The sequence below is a fragment of the Podarcis bocagei genome, assembly GCF_964188305.1.
Source record: "Podarcis bocagei genome assembly, chromosome: 17".
NCBI lineage: Eukaryota > Metazoa > Chordata > Lepidosauria > Squamata > Lacertidae > Podarcis > Podarcis bocagei.
The window spans coordinates 42,359,108-42,379,129 of NC_138143.1; the positions used below are offsets into that span (position 1 = coordinate 42,359,108).

General features: G+C 43.3%; 1 protein-coding gene across 22 annotated transcripts in view; it reads left to right on the forward strand.

The window, feature by feature from the left end:
- The window catches only part of ADGRL3 (adhesion G protein-coupled receptor L3), a 548,667-nt gene that overhangs the window by 427,182 nt on the left and 101,463 nt on the right, over positions 1–20,022 (forward strand). For all 22 annotated transcript variants that reach the window (XM_081176098.1, XM_081176093.1, XM_081176095.1 and 19 more), the window contains 3 exons: positions 1,005–1,225; positions 9,486–9,552; positions 11,078–11,169. In XM_081176098.1, the coding sequence (XP_081032224.1) occupies positions 1,005–1,225; positions 9,486–9,552; positions 11,078–11,169 (380 nt within the window). The remainder of the gene's footprint in view (positions 1–1,004; positions 1,226–9,485; positions 9,553–11,077; positions 11,170–20,022) is intronic.

Sequence of the window (20,022 nt, forward strand, 5' to 3'; positions counted from 1 at the left end):
CTTCTAGACCACAAGGAAACATTTCCCATATTAATTTCTAGTCCCCCACCTTCATAAAATTAAACTCCAGCTTTGCTAACACACATGAAAAGGATCTTGGGATTGTAATTATACATAAAAACTATATCTGGATTGTGTCTACTGCAATCTGAACTTGAGTCAGCAAGTGTGTTGGAACTGCAGAAAAGGAAAATGCTAATACGATTTTAGGCTGCATTAAAAGTTTCCAAGGCATCAGAAGAAATAGTTGCACTTTATTTTCACATAGCCGTCTAATCTGATTTAACAGTGGAATCCTATGCAGGCCTACTCAGATGCAAGTCACAATACATACAGTGGGGCTTTCTCTGAAGTAAGTGTGCATAGAATTGCAGCTAACACCTCCTTGAATCCATATTAATAAAAACAACAGACATTTGAGCACCAATCTATCAAGCTCAGCTTTTTCTCTCCTCCATCCCACAAACCCCTGTTGTTTTACATCTAGTCCGAAGAAGAGTTCTGAAGAACTTGAAGCTTGTTTAGAACTTTGTGACATTTTAGTTGGTCCAAATAATACTATTGACTATGGTTTGTTGGTTTTGCTAATGAACCAACACTGCTATATAATCAACTATGCAAAAATGTATAGTGATCCAAGAATGGATAAGCATATATATACCATTTTCAGCATTTGAGAATCATAATCCAAGGGTAGTGGTATGTTAGCTGTTAAGGCTTACTTGGAGAACATTTTAATTCAGTACTGTTTGAACCAAGTGTAAAGTCAAGCTAGTAACTAGTAATTAGGCTTAGTCCCATCATATCATGCCTTTCCCTGTAGACTTCTAAAAACAGCAGATATAGGGGCAATCACAAAATGTTAGGGCCCCTCTGCCCCCTTCTTTGGGTTTGAGCATTGACCAGCAGCATAGATTTTGCCTTTTTTGCCATTCCACGCAGGATCAATGTCAGATTCAGATTACAAGTAATTATTTCTTTGCTTTGTCTTTTTACTCTCCCAGATAGCCTGTGCTGTGTTTGCTGCCCTCCTGCACTTTTTCTTCCTTTCTGCTTTCACGTGGATGTTTCTGGAGGGAGTGCAGCTCTACATCATGTTGGTGGAGGTCTTCGAGAGTGAACATTCACGGAGAAAATACTTCTACTTGGTTGGCTATGGCATGCCCGCTCTAATTGTGGCTGTTTCAGCGGCCGTAGACTACAGAAGTTATGGCACAGGAAAAGTGTGAGTTTCCTTTTGTGGTTTGGGGGAGTCTGAAAAACCAATACTAGTGAGCATGGATTTGTCAGACTTCTAGAAATAAATAGGCAATAGAAAGCCTGTCCACAGTAGGTGTGTGTGCACTGGCCAGAATATTTGCTCTGGACCCTGATCTGGGGATTTGAAAAATAGTCTGCCTCATTCCAAGGTTCTTTATAGGCTCCCCAATTCAACTTGGGGTACATCTATGTCTAATTCTGCTACTCCCTGCACACAGAATTCACCACTGGGAAATTGAAAAAAATACTATGTATTTTTTTCCTTTGGACAGAAATAGATAAAATTTGCAGGCATACTATCCCCTCCAGAGTGGAGAGAGCCTGCCAAACTACAGACTTTTGTGCTGAGCACATTTTAGGAAAAGAAATGTGCATTATTGTTTTGGAGTTTTTTAATGGTGGCAGAATTGGATTAATTTTGCAGGGTTCTAATCTGTGTTGCGCTGCCATTCTCACTTTTCACAGGGCACATAAGAAAGTCAGATACAATGTAAAAGAAATTCTTAATTTGCACATCCTGTTTCAACCAGTATTAGGTGGACACCTGAGGGTGTTGTGGCTCTCAAGCACACACCAGGGAAAAACTTCTTTCTGGAGCTAGCACTTCCTATAGGGAAGATGCCCAATCAACAACTGCACTTTTATTAAGTCTACCTCCAAAATAAGATTGTTTTGAAATGGCCATTAAATTATCCACGTTATTTAAAGCGTGAGTGTCTGGAGGCGGTTGGAGGATGGATGGCGGCTAACAGATTGAGGTTGAATCCTGACAAGACAGAAGTACTGTTTTGGGGGGACAGGAGGCGGGCAGGTGTGGAGGACTCCCTGGTCCTGAACGGGGTAACTGTGCCCCTGAAGGACCAGGTGCGCAGCCTGGGAGTCATTTTGGACTCACAGCTGTCCATGGAGGCACAGGTCAAATCTGTGTCCAGGGCAGCTGTTTACCAGCTCCATCTGGTACGTAGGCTGAGACCCTATCTGCCTGCGGACTGTCTCGCCAGAGTGGTGCATGCTCTGGTTATCTCCCGCTTGGACTACTGCAATGCACTCTACGTGGGGCTACCTTTGAAGGTGACTCGGAAACTACAACTAATCCAGAATGCGGCAGCTAGACTGGTGACTGGGGGCGGCCGCCGAGACCATATAACACCGGTCTTGAAAGACCTACATTGGCTCCCAGTACATTTCCGAGCACAATTCAAAGTGTTGGTGCTGACCTTTAAAGCCCTAAACGGCCTCGGTCCAGTATACCTGAAGGAGCGTCTCCACCCCCATCATTCTGCCCGGACGCTGAGGTCCAGTGCCGAGGGCCTTCTGGCGGTTCCCTCATTGCGAGAAGCAAAGCTACAGGGAACCAGGCAGAGGGCCTTCTCGGTAGTGGCGCCCGCCCTGTGGAACGCCCTTCCAGCAGATGTCAAAGCGATAAACAACTACCTGACATTCAGGATACATCTTAAGGCAGCCCTGTTCAGGGAAGTTTTTAACGTGTGATATTTTACTGTATTTTTGGTTTTTATGGAAGCCGCCCAGAGTGGCTGGGGAGGCCCAGCCAGATGGGCGGGGTATAAATAAATTATTATTATTATTATTATTATTATTATTATTATTATTATTATTATTATTATATAAAAGAGAAATGGGACTGCAGAGTTTGGTCAGAACTCTTGCTGAAATAAAGAAAGTCTGGGTCTGGTCTGGGGTTTCCATAATGGAAGAGAGGTGAGATTTAAATGTAAGGATATGAAAATATAAAATAACCCTGTAGCAGAGGGGAGAAACTAGGGAGTTAATCTAGAAAAGCTGGAAGCAAGGGAAAGGTTGAATACCTTTCCACCATCATTTAACCACTCCCCCTCTCAAAGCTGAATCTCTCTAGGAAGAACAAGGGGTAAGTTTTTCACCCATTTGCGTATAGCAGGTAACCAGGCCTACAATGATATGTTTGTTTTCCTCAAATGAGTTCTCTCATGCCGCTCAATTTCCTGGTTTTTGTGTAGTCTTTAAAACAGCCTCTTTCATTGTTTTATCTCACTTAAGTCTTCTGAAATAATGACTAGATATACTACCCGTATTTTTCGCTCTATAACACGCACCCGACCATAACACTCACGTAGTTTTTAGAGGAGGAAAATCCGTAGGCATGCCACCCGTAGGCATTTCCTCCATAACACGCACAGACATTTCCCCTTACTTTCTAGGAGGAAAAAAGTGAGTGTTATGGTGCAAAAAATACGGTATTTATTTTTGGTGGGCTAGAAAGTCTCATCTGAGCAACATGGTTACTGGAATGTAATAAAAGAGAGCGCATGCTCCATTTTGAACACACACATTAAACTTCCATATATAGTCAGATTTGCCACTTACCGAGTGGGAAGCCGTGCAGCCATTTTAAGCAGCCTATTGCACATTCACAAACAGCGCGATAAGTCGGAGCTCTTCAAATTTTATGCTCCAGTGGCATCTAATGATTGTTTATTGGATGCATTTAATACACACCAGGGATACCTTAAGGTTTGATTTCTTTTCAGGCAGGAAATAGAGCAAATTGTTATAGCTGTTATTACTTGGAAAGAGCAAGCGTGATTGAATGGATCCCCAGTTGTCCTTGTGGTTGTGACAAAAATAAAAAGCAAAGCAAAGAGCATGGTCCCATGGAACATGATTAGCATATGCTTGGGGCAGGGGAAAGATGGTAGAAGCTGTGGCAGGAAGAGTGGAGATTTGCAACAAATTAAACTGTCTTTGTTATTTAGAAAACAAGAACTTCAAGGAATGGGTGATAAGGAAAGGGATGTCAGGGAGATCTCTGTGCTTTGAGCTGGTCCAGTGATCAGGCCCAGAGCTGTCATGTGATGGCATCAGGATCCACTGGATCACAGGCCAGTTCACCCCTGTCCTCTTCCCACTCCCTGGAAAGCACCATTTGGAAGTGAGGACATTACCGGGATTTCAAAGGCGGAGTTGACTTCCAGGGGGAATTTTTGAAAGATGGAGCTTTGTCCTGGGTCTTAAGCAAGTCAATTGAAAAATCGTGTTTTTGGAGTGTCCTGGTTTTTACTCACTGAAATTTGGGGGCTTTTTGCTGGCTGTTACACGTGGGAATCCTGGACACATACTGGATGAGGGGAAGTGGGAGCTCCACATCTGCCTAATGTTGGCATCATTCCACAGAAGGCAGTAGACAACTGGATGGCTGGTGGAAAGACAACTCCACCCAAATAAAAAACTGTGTGTTTGGATTTCTCTGTAAGCCCAGCAGTTCCACTGTAGCAAGAATTGCTATATCTTTCGATACTGAACAATTACATGACATACCTAATAAACAAAAGTGTAAAGCAAGGCATCTTAATTTATCTGCCTTATAAATAGCTCTAATTGCCAAAAGTAGTTGAAGTGAAATATTTGATAAGGGGGGAAACCAATTTAATTAAGTTAATGTGATTTGAATGTAGTATTCAAACCAATTCTAAAATTTGTTTAGAAATGTTTATGGAGATATTTGTAAATACGTTAAGACGTAACAGCTGAATAGAATATACTTCCTCAAATTGTTTAGATGTTGAGGGGGAAATGAATGTCCCGAAAATTAATTAATATTCCAGATTTAGCATACCTGAAGAGCTGTGCACACACACACACACACACACACACACACACATATGGTTTCTAGAATCACAAAGGAACTTCAAAGTTGTATAGTCTGACCCCTGAACCCACATAATGTCAAATCCCCTTTTAGCTCTGGGGCTATTTTTGCAGTGTGTTTGCCTTTTGTGTGTTTACCAAGGCTGCACTTCCAGTCGTTCTAAGATGCTTTGCATTAGGTTTGGTTTCATGAAATAACTCAAAGGAAGTTTCCAGGGTGTCAGATGTGTGCAAGCAGTTTTGCACACAACGAGCAGTTGCCAGAAAGTTGCAGATAGGCTGCATCTGTTAGCATGGTTTGCAACATCTCCTGAAAAATCCTGTATTTTCTTTCTGCACCCCATTTTCTTCAGGAGAGTAGGGATTAGTCAACATTTCTCTTCCAAGAATGTTTTAAAATCTGAAGAATGGAATTCCACACCTCTGTTACTTTTGAGTGCCATAACTGGCTTGTCAAATTTCATATTTGCCCAAGTAACTCATTTTTTCAAATGTTTCACCTTTGTGTTAAAGCAGAAATATGAATAAGAATCAGTAATAATAATAATAATAATAATAATAATAATAATAATAATAATAATAATAATAATAATAATAATTTTGTTATTTATCCCTCACCCGTCTGGCTGTGTTTTGCCGCCACTCTGGACGGCTTACAGCATACATAAAAAATTGTAAAATATCAGACATTATAAATTTCCTGATACAGGGCTGCTTTCAGATGTCTTCTAAAAGTCAGAGAGCCATCAGCTATTACAAGACAGTACTTAGCTCCACCCAGACTGGGAGAAAATGGTCTCGTGAGGTCTGCCGACACTTCACATGCACTCACCACTGTCTGCTTCCCTGGAATCTGTCAATAAAAATTGACTCAGTGGCTGACCTAGGTCTCCGATTTCAGCAGCGCCCTGTGCAATGCCAAAATTCAATGCCATCTCCAAGACTCTGTGCCCAGTGCATCCAAACCAGTCACACTCCCCATAATCTGCCTCTGATTTACTGCTTCAACTCCAGCCTGATTGGTGTCCATCCAGGTTTGCTGTCCTCTGCCTTCTTACCTCTGATAGCTGGGCCCATAACCTGTTGAAAATCAAGGGGTGAGATACTCAGGTAGCAGACATTGTCCCCAGTTCTAGTCACCACACAGAGGCAGTTTAAGATCCAAATAGTTTACTGCTGCAGAAGATAAGGCTTTAGTAGAACAGTTCCAGGCTTGGTATATAGATACAGCATGTTGACATTGCAGATAGAAAGTATTTCATTGACTTTGAGCTGACATGCCTTAATCTCTTGTATAGTCAGCAATGGACCATCACCATAGGAGTTGACTTGGCTGACCTGACACCTGTTGTGTTTCTCCCATCCATAGGATGATTTGTGCCTATGAAATAAATTACCCCTTCCTCTGTGTCTGGTTCCTCCAACATCCACCTCCACCATTCGAATGGTTTTTTAAAAAATCTTTTTAAGTGTGCTTTTCTTAATTTTCTGTCCATGGGAGTTAAAAATTACACTGAACACCTCAAGGGCAAAGCTGACAACATGGGTGATACTTGTTCATGGTCTGCCAACTTTTTCAAAGTGGAAAAATCAGCCATTGGAGGCTGCTAGTTTTAATGAAGGAAAGGCAGGGGGAAGGAGCTGCTGCCCGTTTTCTGCTCAAAATCACCCTGATGAAATTGCCCCTAGCAGGGGGCTGGGGGGGGGGAGACATAGTTAGGGTTCTGATATTTTTTCCTCTGATGGCTGGAGAGGCAATTTTGCATGGGAGGGAATGGGAAAATCTCCTTCATTCCCAACTGCAGCCTCTGATACAGTTTGCTGCATTTCAGTAATAAATGAGTGAATCCATTTGGACACTGTTCACACATCTCCCACGTATTGTCTAGTTTGACCCTTAATAAAAGGACTGATGTTTTGCTATGCAAATCTGTAATGCAACTTTAATAATGAAATATAATCTTTGGCGTGAAATACAGAATAGGTAAGTTGATATCTTTTTTTGGAAGGGAGAATATATACAGGTTTCCAAGTTACATGGAAACTCTGTCAGGCAGCAAAGAATGCTAACTAATTCTAAGGAGAGAATGGAAATAATGCAAGAATCTTCGCTATTCATTTAAACAGGGGCCTAATCGCAAAATGGCTTGCGCATGAAATATACATACGACACCACATTAATGCAAGCTTTGTGTTTGGCAGACTGTTGTGTTAATTGAAAATGCTAAGCTTCCTACTCTTCCACAAACAAAAATAACCACAGAACAGGATGCTGAAACAGCTGCATCAGTAGCTAAAACAGCAATGTATAAATGCCCAGGAAGAATAGGCCAATGTTTGCAGCTGCCATAGTTCTGCTTGCATGGTAACATTATAATATGCAAACCTGTGGCAGAGGTGGTGAGAGCCAGTGTGGTGTAGTGGTTAAGAGCGGTAGTCACGTAATCTGGGTAACCGGGTTCGCGTCTCTGCTCCTCCACCTGCAGCTGCTGGGTGACCTGGGGCCAGTCACACTTCTTTGAAGTCTCTCAGCCCCACTCACCTCACAGAGTGTTTGTTGTGGGGGAGGAAGGGAAAGGAGATTGTTAGCCGCTTTGAGACTCCTGAAGGGGAGTGAAAGGCGGGATATCAAATCCAAATCCAAATCCAGGTTTCCTACATGTCCATCCTTGCAAAGTCTCATGGAAGCTGTAGTGCGGGGACCAGAAAAGACACCTCTTGTTAGGTGGGTTTGTCTGGCAGATGAGTGACAGCTGCCACCCAAGAGGAGAACCTCTTATTATGGCATGGCTCTCTTTCAATTTTGTCCAAGTCCTCCCCAGCTCCAAGTGAGCCAGAGCCGTAGATGCCTTTTTTAAAAAAATAACAGTATGAAATATTACCCTCAATGATCAGTTTCCTGAGTCGCTTCAAAGGTCACATTTACATGCTGTGTGCCCTTACGGCATTCCCGACTTTTTGAAAAGTCAGATTGATTGCTCGTTGGGCAAGATACTCTTCGGTAAATTATGTTTCATGTTTTATAAGTCAGTTGCAGCAGTCTGCAAGGTTTAAAATATGAAGGGGTTAAAGCAAGCGACTCCCAACAGGAGTTTGGAGCTTCTCTTCGCCCGATGCATGTAGACCACACCAGTGCAAAACTCAGAATATAAACTCATGATAGTTTCATTTTGCATTCTGAGCACAGAAAGAAAAAATTGGGAAGGAAACTCATCTTGCAATACATCGAAGCATTATCAGCTGGGGAGTTTTTTATTATCAACCCACCATTTCTGAAATGTAGCAGAAGCACTGGAGCTTCACTCCCAAGGAAAACTCATATAAAATTTCACCACTTAAATATATCCCACCATAATGATGTTAAGGGTAGAAAACCTCTGTTTAAAGTAATGGCAACCCCAGAAATGAGAGAGAGAGAGAGAGAGAGAGAGAGAGAGAGAGAGAGAGAGAGAGAGAATTGGAGACTATATTTTTTTCATCAGGTATGAACAAGAATAAACTTTATCTGATCTTATCTAAAAGAGTTGACTCAAGGTGTGCCATTTTGGGAACTGTTCTGGCTTCTTTTGGTCATCACCACTATCTAAGCTTTCTGGACCAGCGCTGAATCCAGAAACGCTCTCCAACTGTGTACCTGGTACTTAAGGGGGAATGCAACCCTATCCAAAAGAGACTGAAGGCTGTCTCTTGGTCTCTTGAATCTCTGAGCAACAGTACTTCTGCCTTGTCTGGATTCAACCTTAGATTGTTTACCCACATCACTGATCTCAGTCATCAGTTCAGAAGGTCCTCTGCCTCCATCTAGAATTTTATTTCAAAGAAAATCTGCATATTTGAAAATGACTGTATTCTCATATTTCTGTGGCTAGTAGGTATTCAATCTCTTGTGAGCGTGCAGCTCTTGATACATTAAACTACCAAAAACAGAAGATCATAAGGATAGATTTATGTTCAACTGTCTTGTTACCTTATGCCCATTTTGTCATTGGGAAAACTCAGAATGGAAATGTAATTTCCCCAAATCATTAACCATTAGGGGATATTAAATCAGATAAAATGAAGCTATTAATAATTTAGTTCAGGTCATGAATCACCTAGCTTGATTCTAAAGGTCAGTTGCATTTCTAGAAATATTCATGAAAACAGAAAACTCCTGAATCTAATTAAGCTTCAGACCTTCTAATCCTAAATTTATTTCCCTTTTCACTAAATCGTTCAGATCTTCACCTACTATGGAAGCTGACAGACTGGCTGAGCAGCAGTGAATAGCTTGCAGCTAGATTTAATGGCTGTTTTAGGGCTTTTATAAAGATTTTCTATGACAGAAACGGAAGGTCTTAGCAAGTAGAATCTGTGCTATTTTCTCCTGCTTCCTCCAGAGGTAATTATCTTACTCCATCAATAGCACTGTCAGAAACCAGGCATATAATTCAGGTTTTAAATGAACAAGCAATGTGATATTTCCTGCCTCCTAGTGGAACGTTACACTGCTCCCATTCCTCTCTGTCACTTACTCACACTTGATATATCCTTCTTAGATGCCCTCTTACATGCCGTATTTCCCTGCATTTCCATTACAGATGTTGGCTTCGACTTGACACGTATTTCATCTGGAGCTTTATAGGACCTGCAACCTTGATAATTATGGTAAGAATTCCTGATTAGCATGACTTTCAGTGCATGTTTTTATCGCATACTTAGCAGACAGTGCCTGGTGTTGCCTGGTAGTTGAATTCTGGTCTGTGAGGCTGTGCACATTGGGGGAAAGCTTGTGCAACCAGAGTGCAGTGTGGGGCTGTTTCGAAGTCCTTTTTCAATCAGTCCTGCAGTGCTCTTTGCCGCCTGCTGCTCCTTCCCCCCCCCCATCTCCTACTTGCCCTTCAACATCCCTGGATTGCCCCCAGGTGGGCCAAAGCAAGGTGGTCCAGCCCTAATATTTGCCCTTCTTGTGAACCTGTGCAAATAAAAGGGCATACATGAAAGACTGAACCCACACCTGTTCCTTAATCTGCTAAAGGTTCAACAGAGCCAAGATGTGTTGTTTCTTTGCTTGGGTCTTAGAGACATATACAGAAACAGTGCTTAACTGTTGTCTTCTGGTTGTTATCTTGGTTGTGTGGTTCCTTGATCCTGCACCTTCAAGAAAGATTCCTATGGGTACATTGGTTGAGGATTTTTGTATCTTTACAGAGTATAACAGGATTTGCTTTGTCTAGTCATCGCAGCATGGATTTTTAGCAATTGCTTCCCTTCCTGTGCATCCTATTATTCTGTTCTGCCTTTGTGTTTGCACATTTTCAAAAGTCCTGCACAGCAGTGTCACCACTGTGACTGAAGAGCAAGGATTGAATAACACGCTATAGAGATCCAGAAAAGCAACGTGTCAGATTTTAAGCATCTGCTTTTTTCCCTGTAAAAGAACTTGTTAAGATCAGTCTGTCTAATGTCGTGTCTTTGTGTTGCCCTGTGGGCTTCCGGTGCCCCTTTTCTCCAAGTCACCTTTGAAAACTCTCTACTTGGGCTGACCCTACAAACTGATTTCTTAATCCGCTTCTTCTGCTATGAAGAATGCAAATAAAAGACTAAGGCCCTGCTCTCAGTAATGTCATAAATCAGTGTCGGGGCTGTACCATTTCAGCTTGCAGGTGGGCGCACACATGTTGGTACAGTCCTGCATACAAAACAAAATCATCCCACCAGTGGCGTAGCGTGGGTTGTCAGCACCCGGGGCAAGGCAAGTAATTTGCGCCCCCTAACCCGTGGATTTGTGCCTCCTAACCCGTGGATTTGCGCCCCCTAACCCGTGGATTTGCGCCTCCTAACCCGTGGATTTGCGCCCCTAACCCGTGGATTTGCGCCCCCTAACCCTAACCCCCAGATGTTGCGCCCGGTGCGGCCGGCCCCCCCTGCACCCCCCACGCTACGCCACTGCATCCCACAAAGAAAACTAGGATGTCAGAGAGGCAGCTAGTCTAGAGTCTTCTCTTTGACATCTAGTGCTTTATATGTAAGAATTTTTACTTTTGTGTGGAGGAATATACAGTAATGTGAGTCTCCACTTGCTGTGTGAACTAGCGCAGTCCAATCATAGTTTTGCTGCCGTAGAGAAAACTAGAGCCTTGGGTTAATCCCCTTCTTTTTCTCATAACTTGCTTCTTATTTTTAATTTCAGCTTAATGTAATCTTCCTTGGGATTGCTCTTTATAAAATGTTTCATCATACAGCCATATTGAAACCTGAATCTGGGTGTCTCGACAATATCAAGTAAGTGAATTTTCACTCATTGTCTTCTCAGCTGTGTTATGTAAACAACACATAATTATCCAAGGATAATGCCAGCAAGAAAATACTAGGTTGGATCCAGAAAAGGTTGTTTGAAATCAAGACCCACACTGAAATCGATGAGACAAGTCAGTCTGGACTTGAGTCCCATTGCCTTCAGTGGGAGTTTGGTGAAACTTATATAGCATGGATCCAACCCAAAGTGTTGATTTTCTTGTGTTCCAACATTTTTGCACTATTGTGCAATGCCATTAAGGCATAGTAGCAACCACGTGAGAGTTCCTTTCCCATGAAGGTAACTTATGTAGCTATAGTGCAGCGTTGCCTAGTTTTGGCAGTGTGATTCTGTGTGAAAGACCCAGTCGACATGAATGTCGCACTCCCACGCAACCTCTAATGCAAAAGCAGCTGTTTCTACATCTGAAAGGCATCTAGGAATGTTTAGCGAGGTGCAGTGATACTTCTTTAAAATGCCCAGTGCCCAAAGACAGCTGTTTAAAAAACAAGCAGCAGCCCTCATTCGTTAAAACGAAGATGTATTTATTCTTCTGCAATAAAAAGTATACATGTAATTCATACTGAAAGTAGAAGTAAATAATAGGAAGGAAATGGATACAGTTGTGGGTTGTTTAATTATTTCATTGTTCTTAGTGTTCCAGGATAGTGACTTACTGGGTGCAAATGGTTCTGTAACTTGTATCAGAGGGAATTTTGAATGTCCTAGTAGACTACTTCCTGATGTTTTTTTACTGACAACAAAGTCCAACCAGAGAGCAAATTACGCCATATGTTATTTTGTCTGCTAATGGGACCTCTTTCTAGGACTTGACTAGTTTTAAATCAGATTGAGAAGTTATTGTCTCTATAGGTTAGCTGTTTCTGTTGTTGTGGCTTAAATTCAAAACCATAGACATTGAGGAATGGAAGCCAGATAGTGATAATTAGTCTGGTTCAATTCAGACCAATTATCCAAACTATGATTTGGAGGACAGAGAATGAGCTGTGAACTTCCCGCTACCTTCTCTTCTCTCTCTTCTCCTCTCTTCTTTATTCATCTTTATCTCAGCTTCTGTCCCATTTTCCTGTTTAGTAGTAGCAATAGTTTGCTGTCACATCTGACTTGGCGGACCATATGGATAGTGCTCACCCTCCAAATCAGAAACTCTGCTAAAATTTATCCTTTTACATCCATAGCATCAGCTGAGATCTTATAATTAAATGTCAATGATTCCCATCCATTAGCATCTAGCAGCTTAAGATTGGGAAACTTTTTGGTACAAATTTTGATCATTAATTACTCTTTTCCTTGTGCCTAATGTGTTCCTCCTTCATTTACAATGACTGCTTCTACTTCATCTGAATCTAACTCACTTTTAAAACCCTTCCCTTGTTTACAGAAAAATCATTGTTTGATTTTTCTGTATTCTACGCACAACCAGAAAGAAAAAGCCCACCGATATTGCCTTTTTTTTCTTTATTTAACCTAGATCTTTAAAATGCAATTCTTATCTCTTGTTGAGTGTAATTGAATGTTAGAGAAAACCTTTAACCTACCTATTAGCAATTTGAGTTCCTTCTACCGAAAACAATACTATCTTTTGAAATCCACTTTTCGTATTTAACCAGAATATCTTGTGCCCCCCCCAAACTTCCATTACTGGTACACTTTTTTAAAAATATCAGTGCGACATATGTAAAAGTTCAAGAAAATAACTAAAGCAGCAGAATATTTTACTTACTATGGACCTGACATTAAAAACAAACAAACAAACCTTTACACTACTTTCCAAAGTCTGGGAATGAGCCAAAGTAGGCCTGTAGGTTCAGTAGAACCTAGTGGACTGTTTAGTCCAATCTCCTGTTGAAGTGCAAAAAATCCAGAGCTTCAGCATCTGTGGAGTGTTCAGCCTGTATTTTCTTCCTAAAGAAATCTTTGTTTTTGTAGCTTAAGATCTAATTCCTTCCACTGGGACAACAGAGAATAAGTCTCTTCTATGTGACTGTCCGTAAAGGTTTTTGAAATGAGTGCTAGCATGTCGTCCTCCTCCCTCAGTTTCTTCCTTTTCCATATTTTGTTCCTTGTCCTCAGGAGGACAAGATGTGCTTCCTTTTTGAAGACAGCTTCTGGGTGGAAGGGGAAATGGAATGTACTGTGCTGCCTTCGGACGGCAACGTTTTTTTGTGGGTCCTCCCTTTGGTAGTTTAGCTTCAAACAAAGTAAAAGATGGGCAGCTAGTCACCAATTAATAGAAGACTGCCACCTCCGCTTTCATGGAGTGTAGGAAAGAAAAATATGACCTCCATTGTGACCTTAACTTCCAAGAACATCCCAAGGCTACAAACCTCATTGAGCAGAATGTGCTGCCAAACCATCATTATTTCCAACTTGTCAGGATTCAGCTTCAGGTGGCTCATGTCAGAAACGGAACCTAGTTTGAGTGAAATAGAGGCGTGTTGCTCCAAGTCCGCCCCATACTAGCGAGCAGGGAGCATAGGAGTATAGCATCTAGATCAAGGGAAGTAATAGTGCCACTGTATTCTGCTCTGGTCAGACCACACCTGGAGTACTGTGTCCAGTTCTGGGCACCACAGTTCAAGAAGGACACTGACAAACTGGAACGTGTCCAGAGGAGGGCAACCAAAATGGTCAAAGGCCTGGAACGATGCCTTATGAGGAACGGCTAAGGGAGCTGGGCATGTTTAGCCTGGAGAAGAGGAGGTTAAGGGGTGATATGATAGCCATGTTCCAATATATAAAAGGATGTCACATAGAGGAGGGAGAAAGGTTGTTTTCTGCTGCTCCAGAGAAGCGGACACGGAGCAATGGATCCAAACTACAAGAAAGAAGATTCCACCTAAACATTAGGAAGAACTTCCTGACAGTAAGAGCTGTTCGACAGTGGAATTTGCTGCCAAGGAGTGTGGTGGAGTCTCCTACTTTGGAGGTCTTTAAGCAGAGGCTTGACAACCATATGTCAGGAGTGCTCTGATGGTGTTTCCTGCTTGGCAGGGGGTTGGACTCGATGGCCCTTGTGGTCTCTTCCAACTCTATGATTCTATGATACTATGATATCTCCATGGGAATCTCACCCAACGTCCTTATAAACAGATTGAACTAACAGATGAAGCTCCCTTAGAGGGAGTGTGCTCATTGGTCCATCTAAGTCAGTACTAGCTATCATAGTGGTTTCCAAACATTTTCCTCCACGGTCCCCTTAAGAACTGTTTAGGGTTTCGGCTTAATGATTTTTCTGCCTGTTGTATCAATTGCAATGCACTGGTCTAGATGCTGTGTGATTTTTAATGGTATTTTACTTGTTTCTTTCCTCATATATTGTATATTATTGTATTGCAATTTGAATTCAACAGGGCAGGATTCAGCTAACGAATCTTATCAGTGGAAGCCCCCCGCAAGGATTTCCCTTTGTGCAATGGGGCTTCCCCTCCCTTCTCCCCCGTGCGCCCCTTTCATTTGCCAGAATTGAGGGGGGAGAACTGCCCCCCCGAACTGCACATGCTTGCCTTGAAGGAACAATTGCCTTAGTGAGACAGTGAATTCCCCTCCATAGAATTCAGATTGTAATATAATATAAGAAATAAAAGAAGCAATAAAATAAGAAAATGAAATAAAGAAAAGAAGCAATAAAACACAGAGAAAAATGAATCTGTAAATCTGATGTGATAGATGTGCCGTTTCCCATCTTCAACCACAAATCCACAGACACGTCACGGACCACCTGAATGAAGCTTGTAGAGGGCAGATTGGGTACTCTCTGGTCAACATCAAAAATAGCAGCAGTTCTTCAAGGTCTCTGGCAAAGTCATTTCCTTTCTGTGCCACCTGATTTTTTTGTGACAGAAGATTCTAGAACCCTTTACACGTGAAACATGTGCTGTACCACTGAGGTAGAGCAGAACAGGGTTGACCTTGTGGAATATCACAGAGAAGGCTCTGGGAAGAGGAAGAGAAACCTTTTTGCCATTGTTCCTTCCAGAAATGAGTAGAACCTGCACCACCTGATGAACTCCCATATCAGCAACTTCAGAAAAGGGTCAGTGAGTGCAATCGCCTCTATTCATCCCTAAAATGGAGGTTCTCAACTAAGGCCACAAGTACAGTCTTGGTGCCAAGCCCAAGCGAAAAGGACTAGCAGAGGTCTTTGAAATGGCTCCCATCCAACTATACATCATTCAACAAACTTCTCTGAATTCAAAATGAGGACTGAAAGTAGAGAAAAGGGTAGCTAACAGAAAAACCCACACTCAGGGTCCATATTGTTGCGCAGGTGCCAAACAACTGTAGATATGTCTATAATGGGCACTGCTTCTCTCAACTGGCTTTGACAAGTCAGAATGAGCATGGCCCCAGTTTCCAAGTGGCCGTGCTAGCAAGCACATATTCTACATTGGCATGTGATTCCAACTGAAACCAGGCCAAATGAACAGGACGTGAATGAGCCTTTGAAGTCTCGGTGTTGTGATCCCAGGATCCAGAAGAGACCTGGACACTCTGTTATACCATAGTTTCACCTGCTAGAGAGCCAAACCAGAGTCCTGGCAATGAGGCTGATGCTGTTGATCAGGGGACCACGGAGCTCAAGGCTGGCAGACAGGAGCCCACTGAAGCAGATGTCAGGGCCCCAGTGCAAGGACCCTTCTGGGCCTCTTCCCTGAGCTCAGGAAACTGAGTGCCTTCCATAGTACCTTGCCAGTCCAACAGTGAAGGGAGTGGACCAGGTCAGGGAGCACCAGCCAATTTTAAGTGCAGAGGGTTGGCATTTAAAGAGACCCTAAAGGTAAAGGGACCCCTGGCCATTAGGTCCAGTCGTGGCCGACTCTGGGGTTGCAGCACTCATCTCGCTTTATTGGCTGAGGGAGCCGGCGTATAGCTTCCGGGTCATGTGGCCAGCATGACTAAGCCGCTTCTGGCGAACAAGAGCAGCACACAGAAATACCGTTTACCTTCCCACTGGAGTGGTACCTATTTATCTACTTGCACTATGACATGCTTTCAAACTGCTAGGTTGGCAGGAGCAGGGACCGAGCAACGGGAGCTCACCCGGTCGTGGGGATTCGAACTGCCGACCTTCTGATTGGCAAGTTCTAGGCTCTGTGGTTTAACCCACAGCGCCACCCGCGTCCCTAGACCCTAGTTATCCCCAAACAGGCAGAGCCTAGGAGAGTTGGATTAAAGGCAGGGTCTCAAAGTACCTCAGTTCACTTTCAATCCTTGTCAAAGCAAGTTGCTCATTAGGAACTTTCCACAATATGGTGACAACTGACCTTCCTTGCTGCCTCGTCCCAGGGGTTCTTCTACAGGTCCAGATCAGGACACTCTGGGTCTTAACAACAAGGAGTTAAGAAAACGATATGGAATGCATGTGCGCACCGAGTAATACCAAGTAGATCTTTTCCATTCAAAATGTAATTGTTCTTCCAGTATATCAAAATGTTTAAAGGTTAGGCCAAGAACTGGGGGGAAATGATTTATTCTAGCACATTTTATCACTGCTAGATTGGCAGCAATTACTACGCATAGCTTTTCAGGCACGATTTAGATTACTGATCTTCTAAGATTCATTGAAAGAAGAGTCATCCTGACCCTTTCCACTGTGATCTGAGAAGTCATAGGTGTGATTCTGTTTTTAGCAATGTGGTTGTTACCACTTTGGTGTCATTCTGCACCATAATGGTAACATAATGAAATCCAAAAGGGTCGTGTTGCACTGAAAAGACTAGCATTTATTGTGACAAAAACTTGAAAGGCCTAGAGTCCACAGGGCCATTGTGTGTGAATTTTAAGGTAATATGAGTTGAACAGTTCATCTGAATCATTGTGCACATTCACCACACATCATGGAGAATGTGCACATAATCTGTCCATGAAGAGGGAATCATGCACATTTCCTGATCAATATGCATAATTCTTCAACAGGCCATGAGTATTGTGTGTTTCTCAACAGGAATGTCAATGTAGCAGTTTCACTTTCAATCCAGATATCATCCAGAGCACACCACACATGGATTATAGCTAGCCCAATGATACAGCTGTGTTTGCTGTAGCTGCTTAAACAGGATTTACTTCAGGCATTTTTAGACTAGCATACCCGCCTAACCAAATAAAGAAACAGATTAACAGGTGTCACTCATTTATATCCTACCACAGGGCAAACCTAGGAGAGAACATAACAGAATATCACTTGTCACCTACAGATCTCAGCCAAAATTGTTCCCAAGTATCTCCAGTTATTCTGAACAATGCTACTTCCCTCTCGGACCCTGGGTGGTTGCCAGCCACTGATCTAAAAAACCTTCTACTCACCAGCAACTAATAGAGAAACGTAACCAAGGACTAAGCTGAGCAAAAGACTCAGAGGCCAGCTTTTCCATACCCACTCAAACAACATTATTATAGGCTCTAGTAGCATTAGTCATGCCACCAGGCATTCGTTCATTTGCTCATTCTCCAGCATGATTGAATAATCAGCCACCAACAATGCCATTCTGCATTTGAATTTCCATTCTGTACTGCTTAATGTAAATAGGCAAAAAGCGCATTGCAGAGCCTGCTATTAATAACATAAAATGGTGTGTTCAAGTGTTATTTATTAAAACTGTTTATTATACAGTTGGTAAATGATCTAATAATTTATATTATTACAACCATGGCAGAGCTTTTAGCCCAGGAAGGAAGGAAGGAAGGAAGGAAGGAAGGAAGGAAGGAAGGAAGGAAGGAAGGAAGGTAGTTCCATTCAGTTCTCTAAAGATGGTACATTTGAGACACTATGCTGGAGTGAATAGAGTACTGGAAGTAGCAGAGACTCCTGAGTCCACACTGTGGATCGAGCTTCCCTAGGAATAGAGGGTTCCCAGGGGGAACAGTATCAGAGCCCCCAAGTGAGATAGGTGCAAACTATCAGCTTAGTTGACCAGCAACCAACAGCGTAATTAAGACAGGTTTCAGAAGTGGCAGCAAATGAGCAGAGGGGCCAGAATGAAGCAGCATAGTCCAAGAAGGCAAACTGCCAGGTGCCAAGGGAGCATCAACTGTGAGAAAGTATGAAGAGCAGGAGCTCAGTCTTGGAGTCCCTTTGGACGAATGGCTTCATGGAGGCAGGAGAAGCTTCACTGGTCCTCTTAAGGAATAGGACTAGTTAAAGAAGCAGAGTAAGACTAAATGGACAGCTCTCACAATGGAGGAGAGTCCTCCAAGGATTTGTATGATGACTTGTGCTTAACTTCTTTACAAGAAGTTGGGGGTGAGCAGGAAGGTGGCCAAGTGTGCTGATCATATAAAATTATTCAAGAGGATGAAAACCCAAGGGAACAGTGGAGAGCTCCAAGAGGATCTCCCCAAGATCTCCAAGAGGATCTCTCCAACAATCAGGCAAATGTAGTAAACGGTAAAGTGATAGATCTTGAGGCAAAAACAGCAACACTAACTGCACCTGTACACTGTGGGGATCTGAACCTGTGGTGGAAAGAGATAGTGGTTCATAGCGAACATTTTCATTGGTTATCGGCTAACTGTGTAGCAACTGTGAAAAGGCGAATCCCATGCTAGCAATCATTAGGGAAGAGATCAAAACCAGAACCGCCAGTGTCACAATTCCCCTATAGAATTCTACGCTTGGAATCCTATGTACAGTTGAGGTCACCACACAACAAAAAATATCTTATAGAGGAGCAAGAAGGTGCAGAAAAGGACAAGCAACATTATCAAGGGGCTGGAGCAATTATCCTAAAACTAAAATGTCCAGGGGGCAGGGGGACATAGCAGAAGCTTATAGAATTAGGTATGGTGTGGACAAAAACTCTTTATAATACTAGGACTTTGGGCCATCCATTGAAACTGCCCTTCAGGGGATTCAGGGCAGACAAAAAGAATTACTTCTCCACACAGCACATACCGTATTTTTCGCCCTATAAGACGCACTTTTTCCCCTCCAAAAATGAGGGGGAAATGTGGGTGCGTCTTATGGGGCGAATGCAGGCTTTTGCTGAAGCCTGGAGAGCGAGAGCGGTAGGTGCGCACCGACCCCTCGCGCTCTCCAGGCTTCGCGGATCTCTCCTCAAGCAGCGGGAATGGTCCCGCTGCTTGGGGAGAGTTGCCGGCATCCCGAAGCATGCGCACGCTGATCTCAGCGCGTGCAGGCTTCGCGGATCTCTCCTCAAGCAGCGGGAACGTTCCTGCTGCTTGGGGAGAGTTGCAGGCATCCTGAAGCCTGCGCGCGCTGATCTCAGCGCGTCCAGGCTTCGCGGATCTCTCCTCAAGCAGTGGGAACGGTCCCGCTGCTTGGGGAGAGTTGCCGGCATCCCGAAGCCTGCGCGCGCTGATCTCAGCGCGTCCAGGCTTCGCGGATCTCTCCTCAAGCAGCGGGAACACTCCCGCTGCTTGGGGAGAGTTGCCGGCATTCCGAAGCCTGCGAGCGCTGATCTCAGCGCGTCCAGGCTTCGCGGACCTCTTCTCAAGCAGCGGGAGCCACCGCTGGGCTCCCACGGCTTGCAGAGAGCTGCCTGTTTGGGGGCTGGGGTCGGGGGAAGCTCGGGCTGCCCCAGCCCCGCGCCTGGGGGGAAATAATTTTTTTCCCTTTATTTCCCCCCAAAAAAACTAGGTGCGTCTTATGGGACGGTGCGTCCTATAGGGCGAAAAATACGGTAGTTAAACTGCAGAATTTGCTGCCATAAGATGTGAAGATACCACATTCTCTGTGGTATCTTCACATCTGTGGTATTCTGCCTTGATATCAGGGAAGGGTGCTTGGTTCTCCTGATATTTTTCTCTATCCAGGGCAAGCCATTTGCCCATGGAAATGTCATCAGTGAGACCTGCAA